The 22,101-nt window shown below is 61.3% G+C and overlaps 7 protein-coding genes across 7 annotated transcripts; 3 read left to right on the forward strand and 4 right to left on the reverse strand.

Moving 5' to 3' along the window:
* Positions 1 to 43: 43 nt before the first annotated feature.
* Positions 44 to 1,910, forward strand: BJ171DRAFT_600173 (uncharacterized protein; the record flags this gene model as incomplete). The annotated part of the gene is made up of 5 exons (XM_053114987.1): positions 44 to 257; positions 475 to 568; positions 1,027 to 1,134; positions 1,253 to 1,334; positions 1,436 to 1,910. 5 exons carry the CDS (start codon positions 44 to 46, stop codon positions 1,793 to 1,795), a joined length of 858 nt encoding a protein of 285 aa, XP_052965390.1. The 3' UTR covers positions 1,796 to 1,910.
* Positions 1,911 to 2,309: 399 nt separating this feature from the next.
* On the reverse strand, positions 2,310 to 3,981 carry BJ171DRAFT_569024 (uncharacterized protein; the record flags this gene model as incomplete). Its single annotated transcript, XM_053113550.1, has 4 exons — positions 3,798 to 3,981; positions 3,025 to 3,678; positions 2,860 to 2,978; positions 2,310 to 2,608 (listed from the first exon to the last, which is right to left on the reverse strand). The coding sequence occupies exons 2-4, from the start codon at positions 3,558 to 3,560 to the stop codon at positions 2,310 to 2,312; spliced, it is 954 nt and encodes a 317-aa protein (XP_052965391.1). The 5' UTR covers positions 3,561 to 3,678; positions 3,798 to 3,981.
* A 2,548-nt stretch (positions 3,982 to 6,529) lies between these two features.
* Positions 6,530 to 7,327, reverse strand: BJ171DRAFT_624338 (uncharacterized protein; the record flags this gene model as incomplete). The annotated part of the gene is made up of 1 exon (XM_053115478.1): positions 6,530 to 7,327. One exon carries the CDS (start codon positions 7,325 to 7,327, stop codon positions 6,530 to 6,532), a length of 798 nt encoding a protein of 265 aa, XP_052965392.1.
* A 2,134-nt stretch (positions 7,328 to 9,461) lies between these two features.
* BJ171DRAFT_149768 (pheromone processing endoprotease KexB) lies at positions 9,462 to 13,636 on the forward strand. Its single transcript, XM_053105770.1, has 8 exons — positions 9,462 to 10,183; positions 10,440 to 10,574; positions 10,682 to 10,835; positions 10,991 to 11,231; positions 11,453 to 11,591; positions 11,798 to 11,898; positions 12,133 to 12,618; positions 12,773 to 13,636. Exons 1-8 carry the CDS (start codon positions 9,695 to 9,697, stop codon positions 13,590 to 13,592), a joined length of 2,565 nt encoding a protein of 854 aa, XP_052965393.1. The 5' UTR covers positions 9,462 to 9,694; the 3' UTR covers positions 13,593 to 13,636.
* A 674-nt stretch (positions 13,637 to 14,310) lies between these two features.
* BJ171DRAFT_510326 (uncharacterized protein) lies at positions 14,311 to 15,381 on the forward strand. Its single transcript, XM_053111482.1, is given in 2 exon segments — positions 14,311 to 15,234; positions 15,245 to 15,381. The coding sequence occupies 1 exon segment, from the start codon at positions 14,373 to 14,375 to the stop codon at positions 15,108 to 15,110; it is 738 nt and encodes a 245-aa protein (XP_052965394.1). The 5' UTR covers positions 14,311 to 14,372; the 3' UTR covers positions 15,111 to 15,234; positions 15,245 to 15,381.
* Positions 15,382 to 15,955: 574 nt separating this feature from the next.
* On the reverse strand, positions 15,956 to 16,823 carry BJ171DRAFT_475965 (uncharacterized protein; the record flags this gene model as incomplete). Its single annotated transcript, XM_053108806.1, has 2 exons — positions 15,956 to 15,975; positions 16,256 to 16,823. 2 exons carry the CDS (start codon positions 16,821 to 16,823, stop codon positions 15,956 to 15,958), a joined length of 588 nt encoding a protein of 195 aa, XP_052965395.1.
* Positions 16,824 to 19,591: 2,768 nt separating this feature from the next.
* BJ171DRAFT_569028 (uncharacterized protein) lies at positions 19,592 to 21,543 on the reverse strand (the record flags this gene model as incomplete). Its single annotated transcript, XM_053113551.1, has 5 exons — positions 19,592 to 19,848; positions 19,997 to 20,230; positions 20,433 to 20,520; positions 20,912 to 21,156; positions 21,264 to 21,543. 5 exons carry the CDS (start codon positions 21,541 to 21,543, stop codon positions 19,592 to 19,594), a joined length of 1,104 nt encoding a protein of 367 aa, XP_052965396.1.
* Between the last annotated feature and the right edge of the window lie 558 nt (positions 21,544 to 22,101).

The raw sequence follows: 22,101 nt of genomic DNA on the forward strand, positions 1-22,101 counted from the left end.
GACGCTCACGCACACGTTCCTATACCGTTCGGCGGACAGAGCCATGGCCGCCACTGACTCCAATACCAACGCCACGACCGTCCAGGTCACGATCGACGCGAGCAAACCCGGATCTGGCTCGCGCTTTGTCGTTTCGTCAGAGGGCGGGGTGATCCAGCCCCTGCCATCGCTCAACCGACTCCCGCGCGTCGGCAACAACTCCAAGAACACAAGCAACCCGGTGTTTCGGTTTGGGGGATCTATGGATTTCCCAGAGGGTGAGTCTGGCCAAGGGAATATGGAAAGGAGAGGAAGGAGGGAAAGGAAAGGAAAGAAGCCACTGCGCTTGGGGACAAGTGGTTGGGATCCCTAAGATATACGGAGAGTCGGGAAGTTGGTGTCCTTTCTCCTGCTCCAGGAGCCATGGCGTCGCCCAAGAGGAGTAGTGTGCTTGAGCTGACCAGCGGGTGCCCGTCAAATGCCATCACGTATCAGATGTTCGTCGATACAAGGTCGAGGTTGCAGCAGAAGCCAAGATCCAGAGGCAAGACGAGCGTGAGAAACGGGCTGTCCGATACCAGCAGCGAAGGTGAGTGGTGTCCAGGTACTTTTGCTATACCTCGGAGACGAATGCGGAAGGGGACACACCTCCCTGGCACTATATTCCTGTTGCGCTGGACAACATGAAGCGCTATGGGAGGGAGGACTGCCCGTCAAAGCTAAACCCGCATTGACCGATATCCGCCTGGACCGGATGATCCATATCTGGATTCAACCATTCATGCGTCGATACCTCAATGTCTTGCTGTTGGCTGACCTCGGACTTACTCCGCAAAGGGAATGGTGCGTCACTACAAATGCATATCTGACCTTGGATCATTGAGTATCTGGGACACGGATGGACGGATACATGGATGCGCATTTGCGCTGACCTGCATGGAGCTGATTCTCGCCATGAATGCTCTCTGTCTTGAGCATGAGTCACCCGCGATCTTCTCACCTCAACCACTCACCCGCTTCTTCCTCCGACCACCCTCGGATGGCCAGGCTCGAGGAGATTGAGAAGCAGCGATGGCAAAATATGTCAATCCATAACCAGCGCCAAGAAGAAACATGGAATTTCAAGCACAAGCGGGCTCAAATCGGCAAGAACAGGTGAGCAGGATGGTGCATCGGCAAGACAGGCTCGGGACGAGGGGCCAGCCGAGCCGAACCGAATCGGGTCCGGTTGTTGACTCAATGCCTGGGGGTGTTGGTCCTATTCTCGATACAGCGTTCACTACAATCCCATCACGCTGGCATACCACAACGACAGCCAAGGCACCAAGCTGGCGACAGATGATCGCGAATCGATTGTAAGGCGTATTCCATGCTGGTGCTCGATGGATGGAAACGGGCCAGAGAGCACTCGTCTTCGGTCGCTCACCAGCATCGTCACTCTTGCTGCCGCCGCCAGTACCGAACATCACTGCGGGCCGCCCACCTGTATCTCAAAAACAACACCTTTGATCCGCTACTCTGCAAGGACATTCCGCGGGCACTTTCGGAGCCGTTGAAGGCTCCGCCCCAGCCCAGCCAGCCACGCACGAGGCGCATTGGCTTCAACGACGACGGGGAGAGACGGTCGGCTCTCAAGACCGAGAGCCTGGGCACCAGCAATGTGCCGCAGATGCTGATGCGTGTCGCCGCCCAGAACGGTGCGGTCCTGGGGGCTCCGACGACTGGCCTGCCGATGGGAGGGGGGTCGATCTCGGACGGGATGCTCAGCGTCGACTCCGACATTGGCCGCAAGCACCAGTGGAGACGGCATTACTGAGCGGCAGGGCGGCGAGGCGGATCGAACATTTACGGATGACACCTTTATCTCTGCAACAACGACAGACCTGCCGTGTGGGTTTGCGTCATCAGGGTTGTTCGGGCGGACGAGTCGCTTGGGTGCACCATCCCTAGCTTTTTGCTTCTATGGGGTGATGGCCATTGTGGACGAGGGATGCGTGTGGGCTCCAGCCCAAAATCAATATCACCCAAAAGTATAGACAGAGTGTGCCCTCCGCCTTCATTTAGCGATGTAGTGGCCCGTGAACGGTGTCTGGACCGGCGTGAAGATCGGCGGCTGTCATGGCGAGACATGTATTGAGCTGTGGAGCGTTGGTAGTGGGGGGATGATCGGATGGGAGAGATACAGGCGCCTTCTATTGTATGTCTGGGCAAGAGGAGTGTCGCGAATGAGGAAGCGGAAGACATTGAGGAGCAGCAAAGTAGTGTGTAGATGCAAGCAACAGAGTGAGGGGTGAGAGAGCGAGGGCATGTCATAATTCACGGAGGAGCGCCTAGCCTAGCAGGAGACTCCGGATGCTCATGGATCGATTTGCCGAGTCAGTGAGACCATCGGATCGTCCAGGGGCATCGGAGGGCGGTGTAACCCGGTCGCTGGGGTTCGATTGCGGCACGGTCAAGTTGAAGGCTTGGGACGGTGCTGAGGCCGAGACTGAGGCCGAGACTGATACTGAGACTGAATCGGGCGACATGGCCGAGGGACGAACACCACGCGAGAGCATGGTTGGCGGGTCAAATGAAGCACCGAGTCCATGGCGATTCGCCAGGGCATGGGCCGGGACTGGATGGACCACTGGATGGACGCCAGGCGGTTGGTGGTGGGCAGCTGGTCGCGGCGAAGTATCGGGAGACGGCAGGACGAGGGCCGGGCTATGCTTGTGTTGTTGCTGCTGCTGCTGTTGCTGCTGCTGTTGCTGTTGTTGCTGGGGGTACTGCGGTGGGTGTTGCGAGTGAGGGTGGAGGTGCTGTGGATGTCGTTGCTGATGAGGGTTTGGTTGTTGATGAAGGTGCGGCTGTTGATGAGGGTGTGGCTGTTGAGGATACAGCTGAGTATGCGGTTGAGAAGGATGCGACTGTTGGGGATGCTGGGGATGCTGGGGATGGTATGGACTTGGGCTTGGTCCTGGATGTGGGTAGTATTGCGGCGGAGGAGCTTGTCCCGACTGGGCCGGAGAGTACGTCGGGTGATGAGATGGGCTGGGATTGAACGAAGCCGGAGGAGCAGGCTGCGGGGCGCTATGAGAAGCCTGAGGATGAGGAGGAATCGGGGCCGAGTAGACGCTCTGGTGGGCGAGGCGGTACTCTGGTGCAGCAGCACCGGCAGCAGCAGCGGCAGTCGCAGCCGCTGGCGAGGCTTCTTGCAGCCGCCGCGAGAGATCCCAGATCTTGGCGTGGAGTTCGTGGATGTAATCGACGGTGCACTCGAGAATGACAGCCTTTTGGATGTTGCGGTGGGTGGTGCAGGTGGGAACGAGGTCTCGGAGCTCAAGAATCTTTTGCTGGATCTTTTCCCGACGACGCCGCTCGACGGCGGTGTGGGCGATTTTGCGATGCTCGATGCGCTCCTCGGAGCTGAGGCCGCTGCGCTTGCGTTTCTTTGGCGACCCGTTGGGCGAGTGGTCCGAGTGCATGGCGGACGAGTATGCCGCGTCCGGGTACTCGCTCTTGATAGGGAGCGAGCCAAAGTCGGTGTCGGAGACGTCGTCACTCTCGCTGTAGCCGGGCGAGGATCGGAAGGTGGCCATGGCTGGGCGGGAGAGCGGGTCAGGCGAGCAGGGATTGCTGGCGGGGAAGGCGGTGGGGTCTGGAATGGACCGGAGTCGGCAGAGATGTGCTCTGGGTGGCTGGGAGACAGCGAGGGTTCTGCGCAGGATGGCAGGGCTCGGGTGAGATCGGGATGGGTGCAACGGGTCTGGCCGGTGGGCGCGCGAATGCCATGGCAGGAGCAGGAGCAGGAGCAAGAGCAAGAGCAGGAGCCGTACCTGAGACGAGAACAAGACCAGGAGCAGGACCAGGAGCAGGACCAAGAGCAGGAGCGACGGGCTGGCGAGGCGAATTGCGTACGTGTCCAGAAATAAATAGCGGCGGGCGGGGGCGATGGAGCTGTTTGCGACGCCGACGCAACGGGACAGGGCACAGCGCCGGCAGGTTTATCTCGGGGCGATGGGACGGCGAGAGCGAGCAGCCAGGCGGCGGGCGACCGAGAATATGTACGTGGCTGTGGACGACACGCAAACATGCCTATAAAGGTGGTGAGAGTTTCAAGAACGCACCGGCGCCGAAAGCCAGCAGCGCGGAGAAGCCTTGTTGGCCGGTGCGCAAACGACCAGGCGGCCGACACCAATCGCAGGGGCAGGAGCAGCGAGGCAAGTGGTCCGTGGGCCGGCCATGGACATCCCCAGTCGCACAGGGTTGGAGCTCGGAAACGCAAACAAAACGGAGGCGGATGGGCACACCAAGCGCGGCCTGCTTGTGCTCGCGTGCGGCGGGCCACCGAGGGACAGGGCAGCGCTGGCGAGCCTGGCACCGAGTGGTGCACGGGAGCAGCGCGGGCGGGTGGGAATGGCGGCTGCTGAGCGACGGGTGTCGGGCGACAGCCACGAGTAACAATGCGAGTAACGATGCGATTAACGATGCGAGTAACAATGCGATTAACAATGCAAGTGTTAATTGCAAAGTGCCCACACCCCAGATGGCAGTCCCACGCAGCAAGGCCAAACCACTGCAATCCACCCCTCCCCAAACAGACCACGGCGCATCCACACGTACATTCCCACCCACCTAGATCCGGCTATTCCCCCACCTGCGCCCGCGCTTGCAGACCCCCGTCCCGCATCGCAGGGGCCTTGTCGGCGGCGTCGCTGGGACGCATCAGGACGTCAGAGATTGCGCAGAACATGGGCCTGGCGACTCGCTCGGGACAAGGGCGTCGCTGACGAGAGGCTCGGCCTGCCGGCGTGCACCCGCCCTCTGCCTTGTGGCCCCTGACGATGCCATTTGGCAGCAGCGCGTCTGTGGCCGCGTGCGGGGTGCCGCTGTGCTGTTGGGACTGTGTGGTGGGGCCTGGTGGTGCCGTTCAGCAGGCGACAATTGCACATCCATCACATTCATTGCACATATATTCGCATCCATCACATCCATCACATCCATCACATCCATCACATCCATCACATCCATCACATCCATCACATCCATCACATCCATCACATCCATCACATCCATCACATCCATCACATATATTCACATCCATCACATACGTCGCATGCACCACCACGACTCCCACACTCTCAGTGCCCCCCCTGCCACAGACAGTGGTGAGTCGCACCGCGTGTCGCGGTCATCTGCTGCGACTGCCTGTTTGGGCTCTGTGGCAGCGTGCACCCTTTGCCACCGTGACGTCTGTGCTGCCCTTGTCCGACAGCCGACAGCCATGGAACTTTTTTTCGCCTCCACCTCCGCACCCAAGGCCGCGTCGCTCATCCGCGTGCGGTGCGCGCCTGGTGGTTGGCTGGCGGGCGCGCCGCTGTGCGAGTGTGGCCCGTGGGCGACGCGGCCATGCGGTCGCCGCCGCCACGCCGCAGGCACGAGTCCAGGCGACGGCAGGCGCCGCGCGCTGCCTGTGCCCGGCAGCTGGTCGCACAGCACATATTGCGCACCCCGCCTTGCTGGCCACCGCCACCGCCACCGCCACAGATGCCTTCATCCGCCGCACAAGGCTCATTTGCCAGAGTCGCCTCCAGGGCCGCTGCCAGACTGAGAGCCAGAGCCAGACCGATAGCCAGAGTTGCTGCAGGTTCCCGACACAACGACTCGGGTGCCGCGCTCGATAGATGCAGGGAGCGGCACCCGCAGACGGGGCCTGAGCATCGCAGCGCGGGGCAGCCATACGCTGATCACCTGCGCCAGGCCTCGGCCGAGTGGTTTGTCTGCCCTCGGCCAGTGGGCCACTGCACCCGGGTGGGGGAAGGATGTGTCCCAGTCAGCTGCATGGACCACACCCGCCGCCCTCCGGCTGTGTGGTCTGCGCCTGGTCATCTGCGGTCATCTGCGGTCATCTGTGCCTGTCTCGCGGTCGTTGATCGCCTGCTTGGGATCGGGCCAGACCCAATCCAGACGCAACCTGTGACCCACAGGAGTGATCAGCAGGAGTGACCACAGGAGTGACCGTGGCACTTCCTGGCATAGCCGCCGACCCTCGTCGCAGCCAAAGCAGTCCCGTCCCGTTCTCTGCCACCCGGTCCGTCGCAAGTTTTGGCCTATCGTCTACTGTATTGGATCTATCGCGATTCCGGACGCGCCGCCAGAGGGCATCGTCGTCCATCATCGGCTCTTTCTTGGTGGCTCTAGATACCACACTGTACTGCGTAAAGGTTTACCAAAGGTCATAGAAACGAAAGGAGCGGAACGGAGAAGCATCCAGCAAAGGGAAACTTGCAAGCGTCGAGGAATTCGCATGGGCAGGCCGTGGAAGGCCAGCGGGTCAACGACTGGCATCACAGCCAGCTGCAGGTCGGATCCGTCTCGACTGGGTCGGAGAGCAAGGCCAAAGCCTGCGTCGGTCCGGGGGTTGGTCAATCTGGCAGCAATCCGGTGGGATCGGCTGAACACGGGTGGGCGCTGTAGAGCCAGCCTGCTGGCAGAGAAGTAGAGCTCATCCTCACGATGGTGCGCGAGAAACTGCGATAGCAGGTCAAGCTCCAGCGAACCACCCGTGCTAATCGATGATATTGTGGATGCTGGCGGGTTTGTAGGAGCCCGGTACGGGCAAGACCGCAGGCCAACCCTGCTCGTCGCCTGGGCCGTAAGGATGCATCTGCGGGCGCGGTTCTCCGTGAACTTGGACGACTGGCCGGCCATAGTGGTCCAGCACCGGCGACTTGGGCGGCGAGTGAGGCGAGACAGCATGGACAAAGCCCGAGCCAGGCTGCTGGCCAGCCGGATGGGCATACACGCCGACATCTTCAAACCGGGCAAAGTGATGCTCCGGAGCCAACAGCGAGACGCCGCGATAGTCCTGGACTGCACTGTGCTGGTGGCCGACGGCCCGAGGCAGAGGACCGCCGTGTCGCTGCGACGGCGGCTGAGGAGGAGGTACTTGGGCATACGGGTGCGAATACGGGCGGGCGAAGCGGGTGTGGGATGCTGGGGGCTCCGACAGCGCCGCCAGACGGAGCTGCAAGTCGCGGATGTACTCGACCGTCTTCTCCAGGACCGAGACCTTCTGGATGCTCTCCTGGCTGGCGCAGGATGGAACCAGGGTGCGGAGCTCGAGGATTTTTTGGTTGATGCGCTCCCGCCGCTTCTTTTCGATGGCGGTGTGGGTGATCTTGCGGCGGGACTCGCGGTCAAGGGCCGCTGCCGAGGACCCGGGGCGGCCGCTGCGGCTGCGAACCGTCGGCGAGGGCGATGTGGGATGCTTGTCAGAGGAGTCTGAGTAGCTGTCGGACAGGTCGTGCTGCGAGGGTTCGGTCTTGACTGCGATTTCGGGCACTAGAGGAGCGGGGAACGACATGACGCGGATGTGGGTTGATGGAGCCGGGGAAGTGGTAGTGGAGCAGCGTGCGAAAATGGTGCTGGCGGGGTCTGTGCTTGTGCCAAACTGGACTCTGGTGCAGGAATGGGGCGCAGGACCAGGGCAGAGGAGGCTCGAATGGGTGAGGAGGCGCTTGGGCTGGGGCCGACCTGGGCGATGCAATGCTTGAATGGGCGAGGGCGAGGCGGGGCGATGGAGCCGCTGATATAGGCCGGTGGAGAGCGGCCTTTTGGGGAAGCCGAGTCGACCAGCGGCAAGGGAAGGCCGCCGAAATGGACCAAGGTAACCCAGATTGCGAATCAGTAAGCGCAATGGGAGCATGGGGAGCGTGGAGAGCAAGTGCAGGAGCAAGCAGGCGGCGGCACAAAGGGCAGTTTGAGCTTGCACCTTGGCAACCCAATACAAGCGGCGTGCTGGACGACACAAACAAGCAGCAGCACCGATGAGACCGAAATGAATCGCAGCCGCCTTGCGACCCACTGTGCATGAGCGAGCGGACCGCTCCGTGACGCTCTTGTTTGATAAGGGCAAGGCGCCGACAAGGACGGTGTGCGATGGTGGTGGTGGTGGTGGTGGTTGCGCGAGTGCGTGCAGGCGTGCGAGTGGGCTGCACTCGGCTGCCTGGGCGACACCAACGACGATGTAGCAGCAGCAGGACGGCAACGGGATGCGCAGAGCGCAGACGAGAATGGGCCGCCGCGAGACCCGCCATGGAAATGCGGCCGGGACGACGCTGCTGCAGCTGCAATAACGGACGCAGCGCGACGATCGGCGGTTGTCAAGATGGTCGGGAGTCTTGTCAGGAGGGTCGGCGGTCTTGTCGGGAGTCTTGTTTGCCCTGCTGGTCACTTGGTTTGGAAGCGCACGTCGGCTCCTTCGGGCACGACCCAGCCCGCAACCAGCCCGGCACGGCACTTGCCATCCAGCCGAGACAACCTGCCGGCTGCTGCTCGGCAGAGAACCAACGGCAATGCGGATGGAGTGCAATTCATGGGGGGTCGAAGTACGCTTTCTCCAAGCACATCGCAATCGTTAAGCATTGCCAAGTATCGCCCTGCCTGTACTCGACACCCAGTGCATTGCATCGCACTGCATCGCCCCAAACACAGCGCTGCTCGCTGTCCACCCCAACCCTCGGCAGCACGGTGCCCCTGTGGTGCCTTGTCGTGCGCCCTCCGTCGCCACAAGGGGCTGCCACACATTCCTGTCGCGCCGGGGCCTTGTCGGCTGTGCGCCTGTCCTCGCGCCTGCTGCGTGCGGCTCCGTGGTGTCGGCCGGGCCTGGGCTTGCCTCCGCCTGGGCGCCTGCTGCCGCGCAGGTGCTTTGTCGCAGGTGTTTGTCGACACGGCTCATCCAATCCCAGCGCCGCACCTGCGACGTCTTGATTGCATCTGCTGCCGCCAGAGCAAGGCCGTGCGTTGTTTGGGCCCAGTGCTTCCCCGTCTTCTGGCCATTTTTTTTTCCTACTCATGTCCGCGCCTGCTCCTTGTCGCTCCCCGTCGGCCCAATCGAGCCTGCAGCGCTGTTCCATGGCCATCGCCGTCGGATCGCCGCCGTGGACACTGCTGCCCTTGATACCCGGCCGCATGGCCGTCGCTCCCCGGAGCCACGATCCCTGTTGCAGTCCAAGGCCGGTGCGCTGGGGGAGCTTTCCGCGCTGGCCCATGCTCGCGCTGCCGGGGTCATGAGATACCAGCTTCCGTGCCCGTGGCGGTACACGCCTCGTCGGGGAAACTGGCCTGGTTGCAGCTCTCCGGCCATGCCGCATTCGGAAGGGGCAGATCAAAGCACTTTCGGCAGTTTGACAAAAGTCATGACCAGCATAGCCGACTGTGGCCGTGCTCGACCATGGCCGTGTCCGACCGAGACTGTGGCCGTGCCCGGCTGGTCTGCTCCGTGTCCTGCGTCCTCCGGCTCATCCCACAGACGCTGGTTCTCACGACAGCACTTGTGTGTTGGCATCGCAAGGCCCCCCCCTGTTTCGTGGGCATGCTGCGCGGCGTGACCTGTGCAGGGGTGCCTGACCACGTGGGTGCCGAGAATAGCAGCATAGCCGCGCTGGATCGAATGCATTCCGATGGCTGTGGCCTGGCTGCTTCTGGCCGCGGGGTGATTGGGAACAACCAGGCGCCCAGCACTGACGACGCCGATGCTGCCCTTGATCCTCCGTCGGCTTGCAGACCCAAGCATTCGTCTCGCCAGCGGCACCAGCGACGCCAGGGCATCTTGATCAGCCCCCATCCCGGACTCTGCCTCCGGCCGACTTTGTCTGTCTGACCATCGGCAACCCCGCTCGTCGTCTCTCCAAGTCTCACTCTTTCCCCTGTTCCCGCTCCCTTCTTCGGCATGCTTCTCCGGCACTGCCACGCCGTTTGTCTTGGGATCCTTGCGCTTGCGCTGGGCCTTCTGCCTCGGACGCTCGCCGAGCTGGTCGCTCCCGGCCAGCATGTGCTGGACCACCAGCTGTTCCATTACTACGCCATCCAGGTCAAGTCATCCCCCGATCCGGTTTCTCAAGCCAAGGCCGTTGCCGACCGTCTGGGCTTCCAGTTCGTTGGCCGTGTCGGCGAGCTGGACGACTACTTTCTGCTCGCCTCCGAAAAGCCATCGGAGCACCGGTCTGCCGATGCCGACCATCCCGCTGTCGCCGACCACCATGCCAGAGTCAAGAAGCGCTTTGCCGAGGAGGATCATGTTCTGTGGGTCAACGAGCAAGTTCCCAAGCGACGGCTCTTCAAGCGGACGGGCATGCCTGCCGACCCTCTTTCCCCGCGCAGCTCGCCCGAGCAGCAATTTGGTATCAAGGATCCCGATTTCGTACACCAGTGGCATCTGGTATGAGCTTCTCTGGCCCATTGCTTCTGGTCTCGTCCCGACGGCCATAGCCGTCCCGTGTCGATCGCGATTTGATCCATGGCGATTCAGCCAGCGGTCAGTCCCAGAGGAGCGGCAGCTGGGCAGTTCTCCACCATCCGCCCAATGCTGTTTCGATACGACGGCGTGCTTGTGGTCGCATATCTCAATACAAGACCTAACTGGGCCACGTCTGGCTCTGATTCGTGACGCCGGGCTGTCCATGATCGTCATCCAGGTGAACCGAGCCAATCGTGGAAACGACATCAACGTCACCGGCATCTGGGCCAAGGGCTACCATGGCCGGGGGGCAACCGTGTGCTTCATTGACGACGGACTGGACTACGAGCATCCCGATCTGAAGCCCAACTTTGTAAGCCCACTGTTCTCGTTGTTGCTGCCGTTACTTCTCGCCTGCTCTGGGAACCGCCGCACCGGACTCTCTAACTCCAGTTCTACCCAACGGATCGTATTTCGTAGTACGCCGCAGGCTCATATGACTACAATGTCCACACCGCCCTGCCCAAACCTACCCTCAGCGACGACAACCACGGCACCCGATGTGCTGGAGAAGTCGCGGCTATCAGCAACGATGTTTGTGGAGTCGGAATCGCCTGGAAAGCCCGAGTATCGGGTGGGTGTTTCCCGCTGATGCCTGGTCTCGGAATCCTGGATCCTCGGCCGTGCTGATCATCGCCGGATCGCCGGGCTCTCGCGATGCCAAAGTATGGCCAGAGCGCCTTTCGCTGACCCAGCCGGACGGATTCCTCCCTTCACCATCTTCTCCAGGCGTCCGCATTCTCTCGGGCGAGCTGACCGAAGTCGACGAGGCAGCCGCCATCAACTACGACTTCCAAAACAACCACATCTACTCGTGCAGCTGGGGACCTGCCGACAATGGCAAGGAGATGGATGCCCCGCCCAAGATTGTCAAGGACGCAGTCCTGAACGGCATCCAGAACGGCCGCCACGGACTGGGCTCCATCTTTGTTTTTGCCTCGGGCAACGGGCGGGCCAACCGAGACAACTGGTAGGACGCCATGCATCCATCTTATCCCATGCATCCTATCCATGCATCTTATCCCATCCATCCTATCCATGCATCCATCCTATCCATGCATCCGCAACGGCGAGCCTGCTGGTTGGTGAGCGCTGTATCGCGACGTATGGGCGACGAGCTACTTGTGCTGCTCGAAAGCGTCCGTCACAACCTCCCTCGGCTGACACATGCCCCTTCCTTCGTGCCGCCAGCAACTTTGATGGCTATACCAACAGCATCTACACAGTCACCGTCGCCGCCATTGACTCGGAAAACAACCACCCGTACTACTCGGAAGAGTGCTCTGCAAACATGGTGTCTACCTATAGCAGCGGAGCCGGCAACGCCATTGTAAGTGCGTGTGGCTGTGTGGAGGCCCCGCTGTTGTAGACCGACCGAATGCGAGCCCTGGGGCAGCAGTGATGCTGTTATCACGGCGGACGTGGGAGTCGCTTCCAGTGCTGGCACAGATAGAGTCTAAAGGTGCACTAGGTCATGTGAGTGTCGACAAGACAGCCCACCGGACTGACGCTCTGCATGGTTTTCTTCCTGATCAGTACACGACTAGCTGGCCGGAACAGTGCACCTCGCGGCACGGCGGAACCTCGGCGGCCGCACCTATTGTCTCGGGCATCTATGCGCTTGCTCTAGGCGTTCGGTATGTCCCTCGGAGGAATAGCATCTCGTGGACGTCGCATGGGCATATTCTCTCTGGAGACAGCAGCCTCGCCCTGGAAGTAACCGCGGAGAGCTGGCACGGCGTATGCCAAGTGGATAGTCCTGCAACGCGCATGATTTTTGACTCGACGATACCGAATCGCTGATTATCCTGTGAATGCGGTCGCCGCACAACCCCCAACTCTCTCGCGCGGTGCGCAACGATTCTTCACAGGCCCGAATTGACCTGGCGCGACATTCAGCATCTCACCGTCCAAACAGCAATCCCCATCACGGTCGGCGATCCTGACTGGGATACTGTGGCCCTGGGACGCAAGTACAACCACAAGTTTGGATTCGGCAAGATCGACGCCTACCACTTTGTGATCAAGGCGCTGACCCATGTGGTGATCAATCCTCAGGTTCATTTTGCCAGCCCCGTCACGGTGGTTTCCAAGGCGATCCCCCAGGAGTCGGCCGAAGGGCCATCCCACGGCATCGCCTCATCCTTTGAGCTCACCCGCCAGGATATGGACGACAGCGACATGAAGCGCCTGGAGCACATCACCGTCACCGTCAACATCCATCACCAGCGTCGAGGTGACGTCGAGGTCACCCTGACGTCCCCACACAATGTCACCTCGCAGCTGGCTGTACGTCGAGACCTCGATACCAACACGGCTGGCTTCCAGAACTGGACCTTCATGACGGTCAAGCACTGGTATGTGGATTGGGAGTGGTGACGGCGATGTAACACGTTCAGAGATCATGTCAGCAGGCCGTCTTGATCGCTGCTGGATCTGGCGTGCTCGAGTTGCTGTGGGATGCTTCGAGGTTTCGCAACTGAAGTCAATCATCACCATGCCTGGTTGCAGGGAAGAGGATCCGGTTGGTGTGTGGACACTGCGTGTCTTTGACCGGTACTCCGAAGAAGCACACGGGTTCTTTGACTCCTGGAAAATGACTTTCTGGGGCGAGTCCCACCCCAAGCACAGGGGCGGCAGCAGCAAGGCACACACAAGCAGCACGCTCCATCTCGCTTCATCGGCGAGCTCGGCCGACACAGCAACGCATCCTGCGATCGTGTCGACATCCGCCGCGCCTCTTGCGCCGTCCTCGATCGAGTCGACGATATCTTCGGCGTCGCCCGGTGCCACGGCCAATCCCGAACCCGAACTGATTGCCGTCACAGAGCCCGCTGGCGCCAAGCCCACCGAGACCTACCCGAGCGAGGATGCGTCCGATACCCCGACCTACCACGACGCCTCGCCGACATCGACGGCAGCCGGAAACTGGGTGCCGCCGAGCCATACCCGGTCCAGCGTGGCCATCTCGGTCGCATCGCTCGTATCGGCGGCCACACTGTGCGGACTCGTCTTTGTCTTCCGCGGCAAGATTTGCGGCGCCATCAAGCGCACGACGTTCTCACGGCGGGCAAATGCGCGATACAGCGGCACGCGCGGGATGGACTATGAGTTTGTGGAGATGCTCGGGCCGGACCAAGACGACGAGGGCGGCCACGGCGGCGCCAGCGCTAGCGCTGAGGACGACGACGACGGAGATCTGGGATACACCCGCTATGCCGATCCGCGGCAGAATCTGATTGCAACGGCCCTTGGCGGACCGCGCTTCGACGTCGAGAGCTTTGAAGTGGATGCCGATCTCGACGAGGAGCTGGAGCGGTTTTCAGTTTGAGTGTGCTGTTGCCTTGGGAAGAAATGTTGTGCCCGGAGCTGGCTGCTCGAGGGTTTCGACAAATGAAGTATCCGCCATCCAGCAGCAGCTAATATGCATTTACTCGACTGGGCCATGTTGACATATTCGACGACCCTCTCTCTCCCTTTCTCTTCCTCTCGAAGGCTTTGCTACTGTGGCAAGTGACTTGCAGCGATGAAGGGCGAGCGTCGAGCGTGGCGGGCTCGCCTGCTTCTAGAACGCAACACGCTCTCATTCGCACACATGGCTGCTCTGGAACTTTGTAGTCAGATAGATAGAGAGATGTATTTGACAGTTTGGTGGAGACGCGGCTCGGATGCCAGCTATACACACAGATGCACCCGGGCCGCTTGCTCTGGCTCTTGATTGATAGTGTTGTCGCTTTGATAGTCCACATTCCCGCCGCCATGGAGGGACAGGGAGGGAGTGCGGGGATATAGATCACACGCATGCCGCTGCCGAGTGTCTCTATCCGGCCTCATTGTCTTTCTTTGTTCACTTTTCGTCCCCCTTTACCCCTCCTGCTCATCATCCTCTGTGATCCCTCCCCCCCCCCACTCCTCTTCCCTGAGCAGAGCTACTCCAGCAGATTATTGATCCTCAACGACTCTTCACGGGCCTTTTGTTTGGCGGCGGCCTTGGGTGGAGATGACTCATAGACTTGGCTTGGATGGTGCTGATGTGCTTGAGAATGCACATGCGGATGTGTATGCGGATGTGGATAAGAATACGGATACGGATACGGATACGGATACGGATATGAATGCGACGGCGATCCGTCGGGATCTCGGTCGGGGCCCGAGAGACCGGGTGAAGGGGCAGCAGCGGAGGAGTTGGAAACGATCGGATAGCCCTGGTGGCCCGGATACCCAGAGTATCCGGATGAGTGTCCAGGATGTCCAGGATACCCAGGATGGTTTGGTGTGGGTCCGTGAGAACCTGGTGGCTTGGAGTTGGGCGGCGGGTGCGATTGCGACAGATAGGGCCCCCCGGATCCGTGGCCGAGTGAGCCATGACCAGCTTGCCGTGCCGATTGCGAGGCTGCGGCGGACCCTTGTGGAGGCGGTGGAGTGGACTGAGACTGAGGAGGAAAGTGCACCAGGGACGGCGAAGTCTGGTGGTTGGGCGGAGGCGTCGGGTGAGTTGGATGCGGACCTTGGGTGCGAGACGGCTGGGCCCGAGGCGGTGGTGCATGTGTCCTTGACGACAACAACGCAGGACTACCGCCGTATGGCTGTGGCTGCCCAGATGAATTCGGATGATATGAGTCTGGGTAGTGAGACCATTCGCTCTCAGCGTAAGGTCGGCTGGCAGGTGCGGGTGCCATCCCCGAGGGAGACAGATAGGAGTGGGAATGCTGGGCTTGCGGTTGTAACGGCTGGGACTGAGACTGCACTTGAGGCTGGGGCGGCCGATGTATCAGAGGCGAGGTTGGGTGCGGAGGGAGCTTCGACGGCGGCTGCAGATGGAGCTGCGGCTGCGGCGGGGTTGGTGTGAAGCCCTGATTGCCTCGCCAGTCCGGGACATTTTCGTTGTGCTCGCTCTCAGGATGAGACGAATACCGGATGTGCTCGCTTGCTGCAGAGGCGCATCAGCACAGGCGGGGCAATGGAGGGCAATGGAGGGCAATGGAGGGCAATGGACGAGAAGGACCAGGGTCAGCGCACGACGATCAAATGGACCAGGATCAGGAGCCAGCGGCGCGGGACCAGCGCTTTGCTCCCTGCTGCGATACCCGGACGGGGAAATCCCGAACAAGTGCCTGCTCCCAAACAATCGCCAGACAAAGAAAGGACAGCAGCGACCAAGCACTGGCAGCCGACAATGAGGCCGGGGACAAAGCAGCTCGGGCCGAATTGGAAAGGAGGGCCATGGTGGAGGGGGCGAGGGAGACCATGGTGGAGCGGGTGGGCGAGTGGGAGATCATGGGGAGAGCGGGGGGAAGGGGTGGGTCGCCATCGCGGACATTGGAATAATGGACGGGTGGCAGTGAACGACCGAGCCGGTACAAGTAAGGGTGGAACGCAGAGGCCGGGGGGAATATGGGGGGACGGGGCGACATGGAGTGTGTCAACCCGATGAGAGGCCGAGACGAACGAATACTGGGCCGAGACGATGAATACTGGGCCGAGGCGAAAATAACAGGACGGAGTGGAAAGGGAAGCAAGGACAAGCAGGGCGGGGGGCAGTGTGTGGGATCAAGCAGTCAGGTTGCCAAGAACGCAGGGCTCGGCGAGAGGGAGAAATACTCCACACGAGCCGCGCAGAAGATATGCAATCGACCAGATGCCCGACCGACGACTGCAGAGGACACACAACCGACGGCTGAACAAGATGCATAATCAGCCAGCAAGGCACACAACTGAGGAAGAGTCAAGGAGCGGGGCACACGGTCCATGCCAGGACAACAAACATGCGACCAGCCATGGTGGTCTTCCCGACACATGAAATGTAAAAATCGCCTTTATCGCCAGTGCCACTGCTGTTGCCGATCCGGTCGAGTGGGAGAAGGGGTGAAGAGGGTGAAGGGGAGAAGGGAACAAAGTAAAACAGAAAACAAAATAAAGCAGCAACAATCGCCATCGGCCAACAGACCCAATAAGCCCGTGGACAGACAACGGTACTGGAAGACGGTCACTTACGAGAATACGGAGTGGAGCGGACCGGCCAGCTGTCAGGATTCGAGCGATTCAAGTACGCCGGGCGTTGGTGGGAGACAGACGGATCGGCAAACTGGTAGTGCGAGTTGTAGAGGCTCCTGGAAGGGGTATCGCCGCCAGCGGCGGGCATGGCTGGATTCGAGGAATGGCCCGATGAGGAATCCAATGGAGCGAGGCTCGATTTCTCGAGGGTAGCGAGCCTGGCGTGTAGTTCGTGGATGTAGTCGACCGTCTTCTCGAGAATGGTCACCTTCTGGATGTTTTCTTGCGAGGCACACGAGGGTACCAAGTGCCGGAGCTCGAGCACCTTTTGCCGGATCTTTTCGCGACGGGTGCGCTCGATGGCGGTGTGGGCGGCCTTGCGCAAAGACTCTCGCTCCTCAAGCCGATTGGAGAGATGGGAATGCTGGTCGGCCAGATCCCGCTGGACGCCCCGGCTGCCAAGGCGACCGCGATGCGTCCTCTTGCGATGCGACGACGATGACGGCGGTGTGGGCGAAGCGGCCGAATGCTCGTCAAAGTCCGGCTCGGCATCGTAGTCATCGGCCATGTCGACAGATTCGAGAGTTTCGCCGGTGCTCGGTGCTGTCTCGGAGTGAAAGAGCGCAGGAGACGAGTCCTTTATGTACAGTTGCGATTGCGGCGGCGGCGGCGGCGGTGGTGGTGGTGGTGGTGATTGCTGGGGTGGTGGCGTGGGATCTGAGCGAGATGGATCCATATCGGCTGCTCGAGCGGGTCGAGAACGAGCAGGACAGGTGAGCGGGCGGGGGGACCAGCGTCGGTGGCCGGTGTCGGTGCCGGCGTTGGTGCCGGTGTTAGGCAGGCAGCGGGAGAAAGGAGGGGGCTGAGAGAGCCGGGGATCTGTGGGAAGGAGCGAAGGGGACGGGGCTGTGGCAGCGACGAAACAGAGCGGGGCAGAAGGGCGTGATAGCGACACCCAGGAGAAACTAACTCTGGCGGCGGGGCGGTACCACGGCGTGTTTATGTATATGGCGAGCCGGTGTGCCTTGGTGGCTCCTTGGGCCGATCGGCGATGCAGTGGATTCCCACCACGGCGACAACGGAAAGAAGAAAGGAGGAGGGGGCGGGGGGCGATCGAGTGCTGGCGATGCGAGGATGCACTTTGGCAGCGAAGCGCCTGTCTTGGGCCTTGCTGGCTCGCTGGCTTGCTGGGAGTCGATGGGAGTCGATGGGAGCTTGCTGAAGCTGGCTGGCTGGCTGGTTGGTTGGTTGGCCGGCCTGGCTGCTTGCTGCAGGCGGTTTTGTCGCGGGGACCAAAGTGCAAGCAGCTCCAGACTGGCTCCAGGCTGGCCCGATGTTACAGCGAGATCTTGCCGAGGGCAAGCGACGAGCTGTGGGGTGGCTGTGTGGGGAGCCTGTGGCGAGCGAAGGCAAGGCCGGCAACAAGACGACGGGCGAGACAAGGCCGCTGGGTGCAAGGCAACCAGCCCCAAAGGGGGACAATTAGGCTGTTGTGATGGGCGGGCGGCAAGCGCCGAATCGTTCTTTCGGAATGGGACGACGAAACCCGCGGCGCTTGTTGCGGGGGGAGCAGTCGCTGAAGGGGGAGTGAAGTGCCGGCTTGAGTGCTTGCCGGCTGCCTGCTGGCTGCCTGCTGGGTGCTTGCTGGCTGGTGCGGGCAAGAGACGATGTGCGCAGAGTGGCTGCCGAGCAAGGGCCTCGATGAGCACGGCTCCTGGTTGCCATACACTCGCACAAGAGCCCGCCCAGGCACAGGTAATGTCACACGCACCTGCAAAGGAGGTCTGGAGTCGATGGCGACCTGCAGTCGATAGTCGGTCGACAGTCAGTCGATGCTGGACTGGTGTCCACGGTGCAGGTACGGCAGCGCAACTTATCCTCAACGACGATGTGCTAACACTTGCAGCCGGCGGACCGGTACTCGCAGCCGGCGCACCAACATCTGCGACAGGCCCGACGCCGCATGTCCGCTTGAAACATGCACTTGCAACATGTGTTCGCCACCGGTGCGATTGCGACGCGCACATGCCTTTCCACGGGCAGTTGCAACAGACCCGCACAAGCGAAACCCAACGCCAGTGCTCCTGGCGTGAAGGCACGGACCCAAGCCCGCTGACAAGACCTCCGGTAACAACGGGCCGTCGGCTTGCCCCCCCCCATGAGTCTCCGAAGGCCAACGCGCCGGCAGTCATGCTCCTTCGCGGCCGCGGCAGCCAACTGTCCATGCCGAGGCCGGCTGCACCGGGAATCACGCTGACACCACCGGTGGTGGAGAGGAGAATGCTGCTGTTGCCGCTGTTGCTGCTGTTGCTGTTGCTGCTTGTTGGGTCTGCGCTCGTGCCGTGCAGGACATGCCTGACTCGCCGTCACAGAAGCGACGAACTCAATTCCCAGGCTGCAACTGAAAGAAAGCCCACCAACGAGGGCGCCCATGCTCCTTGGTCGGTGGGTGCAGCCAATGCGAGCGCGGCGGCCTGCATGTGCAGAGCCATGCGCTACTGAGCGGGTGGTTACTGGCTCTCCTTGATCGTCGTCCTCTGTCACTTGCTGCATGCTCCGTCGCATGAATCGCCGGCGGGCAGACGGCTCGGCACTGGAGTCGCTGTGCGTCGCCCCCTGAATACTCGCTGCTAGGTTGCCGCGGCCGCCCAGTCTCCCCCATGAGCGCTGTCAGTGGTGCGATTTCGTGTGTGCCAAGGACAAGAAAGTCAAAGTGGGTGGCAACGATATCGCTTGGGACATGTCCTCTCCGTGCAACTAAACTCTCATCCTTGGCCGCCTCGCCTCGCCTCGCTGTTCATACTGGGTCATTGCTCCCCACGGGTGTCTCTGGATCGAGCCCGGTCAAGCGGCCAAAGACCGAGTCAGAAACCACTCGAGGCCGTCCCGGAGGGGTGAAAGCTCAACGAGTACCGCCCGTGGGGAGGAGGAGGCTAGCGCAGAAATCGCTCGTGTGCTATGCGGTCCACTCCGAACCTGTAGGTATTTAGGGCGCTCCCCTTGCCCTTCGGCCGGCCCATTCTGCTGGCCAACGAATGTCGGGGTTTGGGCGACAAAGGTCAGGGCCTGTTGGGTAAGCGGCCTGGCGATGCCCGGTGGTGCTGCGTGCACCACTCTGCGAAAAGGTGCGTGGCCACCATGGATGCCATGAATGCCATGGAATGGCCCATGCGACGGGCCGACCTGCCCCGAAGGCGACACAGGCTCGGGCAGACCACACAGCAGGATCAGGGCCGTGCCCGCTCGAGCGACCACGGAGGAGCAAGCCGAAGGGATCCTGCCAGCAGCGGTGAGCTTCGGGAGACGAATGGGCCGTGTCGACAAGGACTGGGCAGATCAGAAATGGGCCGAGCCTGCATATCCGCGCTCTGTCGAGCTGGGAGCACGCTGTGCCAGGCACTCGCGACCAGGACCGGCTGGCTCGAGGCCGATGTTGCTCAAGATGCGGATGTCAATCCAGAGGCCGATGCAGAAGTCGACACTGTCCAGGCAACTGCTTCCATTGACACTGACGCCTGTCCCTCGAGCGTTTCCCACGCCGGCGCTGGCCTGCTGGCTCGCAGCAAGTGGAGCCGCCAGGCGCTCGCTGAGGGCTGAGGGAGGGGGAAGGTACCGACAAAGCATCCTTGTGGCCCCATGGGCAAGCATGCAGCGAGATGCGGCAGCGGGTGGCAGGTTCAATAGCGACACTCGTGGCGGCAGACATGCAGGTGAGCATGAAGCAGCAGCGAGTGCACAGACCCTCCAGCCACGGCTCAACAGGCCAGCAACGTGCTTGTCGAGACGCCGTCGCTGGCGGGCTTGCGATTTTGCTCACCTGGCCCTTCCCTCCCTGCCTCTCCTCCTCCTCTGCCAGCTCCTCTCTCCAAACGCCATCGATCGCCAGGTGTTTTGCGATCGCCGGGGAAGTCACGCGGTGCAGACGGGCACAGGGCAGCCGCGGCTCTGGTGCGCCTTCCTTTGCTGCCTTTCGAGCTGCAGGAAAAGAAAAGGCCAGCCATCGAGCGAGCACATTGACCGTGCGGCCGACAAGGCCGGCTCCGCATGTGGCCACGATATCAAATCGGGCGATCCATCACCCGAGCACAAGCCTTCCCCAAAAACAAGCCTGGTCAGTCGGTCGCTTTGCTCGCTCGGCGGCCGGCAGGCGGATGCGCCCTGGGCTGCTGCTTGCTACTGTCGGGCGTCCATGCGGTTTCCGCCAGCAGTCGCCGCCGCAGGACAGGCGTCGGATGTCTTTCCTTGGCCAGGCGGCGGTGGATACCCTGATTGGCCCAGGAGTGCACAGCAGGACGAGTCCCCCCACCACCCCAGCGCCATTTGGGTGCTGAGCCAGTCGATGCCTTGCGAGGGTGGGGGAATGAGGGGTCCATGCGAGGATTTCCCCCGTTGGTCGAGGCATGCCTGCACTCGCACGCAGATGACAACCATGCGTCTCGACGATAGTGTGCAGCCGCCGCGAACATCCAATCCAGATCAACGTGTGTCATGGCAGCATGTGGTCGCTTCGAAAGCTCCGACGATCGTATTCAAGTTGCCACCGCAGCATGAGTGAGAGAGGGAATACTTCGCCGTCGCAGTCAGGCATATAGTTCCCCTCTAGTTGAGAACGATGCGTCCCGAGCAGTCAGAGTGGTTCACTTGGTCGGGCCACACCAGCGCCCCTCCGAACTGAGGCAGCCGCAGGTCTGCAAACAGTGCCTCGCGCACCAGAGTGTGGTTGGCAATCGTCCAGTCCTTGGCGATGGACCCGCTATCGGTCTTGCTCTCTTCAAAGTTGATGACCATCTGGAGCAGCGGAAATTGGTTGATGCTCCCCAGTGACTGGCGCCAGAAGGACTGCCTGACTTGAGCCTCGGTCGCCCCCCGCGGTGATGCCGACGAGCGTGGCAGCTCCAGACCTGGGCAGGGCCATGGGCAGATTGTACTGCTGTGCAAAATGCTGGTAAAAAGTTGCGCGACTCGGCGTCGTAGCGTTTAGTGTTGATGGCGGCGCTGACGGTAGGACCCTGTCCGACGATCCAGTCTTGGAGGTAGGTTGATGCAGGGATGGTGTTTTCGGAAGTGTCGTAGTTGTAGTAGTAGAGCGAGACGCCGACCCAGTCCACGTACTCGCGGCCCGGAAAGAAGGGGCTGTATGGGTCGTCAAGAGCATTGATGGTGCCGTCGCGGTTGGTGTCCAGGAGCGAAAAGTCAACCAAGTTGTCGACAGGCGACTTTGGTGTTGGGGAGGCCGCCCCGGGAGTGGACCACGGATAGCCGACCCCGACGTTGGGAGCCCACATCATGGCTGATTATGAGGGTTTGTGTACTGTCGCATGATACCTGACAGTTTTCGGAACCCGGCAATGTAGCTCGAGGGCCGGTTGCCGTAAACGGTCCAGTCCCTGTAGTTCGATGCAGACAATGGGCTGTCAGAACAAGAGGAGCGCTGCAAACGCAAGGAAGGGATGTGTGCAGCACGACGCCCTCTCTCCGGCACAACTCAGACAGCGATGCCCATGTGTCGACCAAGGATACGAGGCCGGCCAACCCAACCCTGGCTCGAGCTTGGCTTCTGCTGTTCCACCTCGTCTCCTCTCGTCTGAGCCAACGCTCCACCGATGAAGATGGCTTCTTCACACACACACTATCTCTGTCTCTGTCTCTCACCATTCATCTCGTGTGCAAAGCGCAAGATGATAGGCACGCCGCTATTGTTGATGTCGAGACAGGCTTGGGCGATCTGGGTGAATTAGTCGTCGCTGGTGGTGTCGAGTTGGGCCACCATGAGCTCCAGCGTAAACTCGAGGATGCCCCCGACGCGGGCGACTTCCTGTCCATGGGCAAGAGCGCCCGTGCATGGC

Source organism: Polychytrium aggregatum (assembly GCF_025602895.1).
Source record: "Polychytrium aggregatum strain JEL109 chromosome Unknown BJ171scaffold_25, whole genome shotgun sequence".
In the NCBI taxonomy this organism is placed as follows: domain Eukaryota; kingdom Fungi; phylum Chytridiomycota; class Chytridiomycetes; order Polychytriales; genus Polychytrium; species Polychytrium aggregatum.

Excerpts from the sequence above, each read along its gene's own strand:
- BJ171DRAFT_510326 (XM_053111482.1), top strand. The coding sequence starts at position 14,373 with ATGAATGCGACGGCGATCCGTCGGGATCTCGGTCGGGGCCCGAGAGAC.
- BJ171DRAFT_149768 (XM_053105770.1), top strand. The coding sequence starts at position 9,695 with ATGCTTCTCCGGCACTGCCACGCCGTTTGTCTTGGGATCCTTGCGCTT. Across the intron at positions 10,575-10,681 it reads CCGATCTGAAGCCCAACTTT|TACGCCGCAGGCTCATATGA; the intron begins GTAAGCCCACTG and ends CGTATTTCGTAG. Across the intron at positions 11,592-11,797 it reads GCGGAGCCGGCAACGCCATT|TACACGACTAGCTGGCCGGA; the intron begins GTAAGTGCGTGT and ends CTTCCTGATCAG.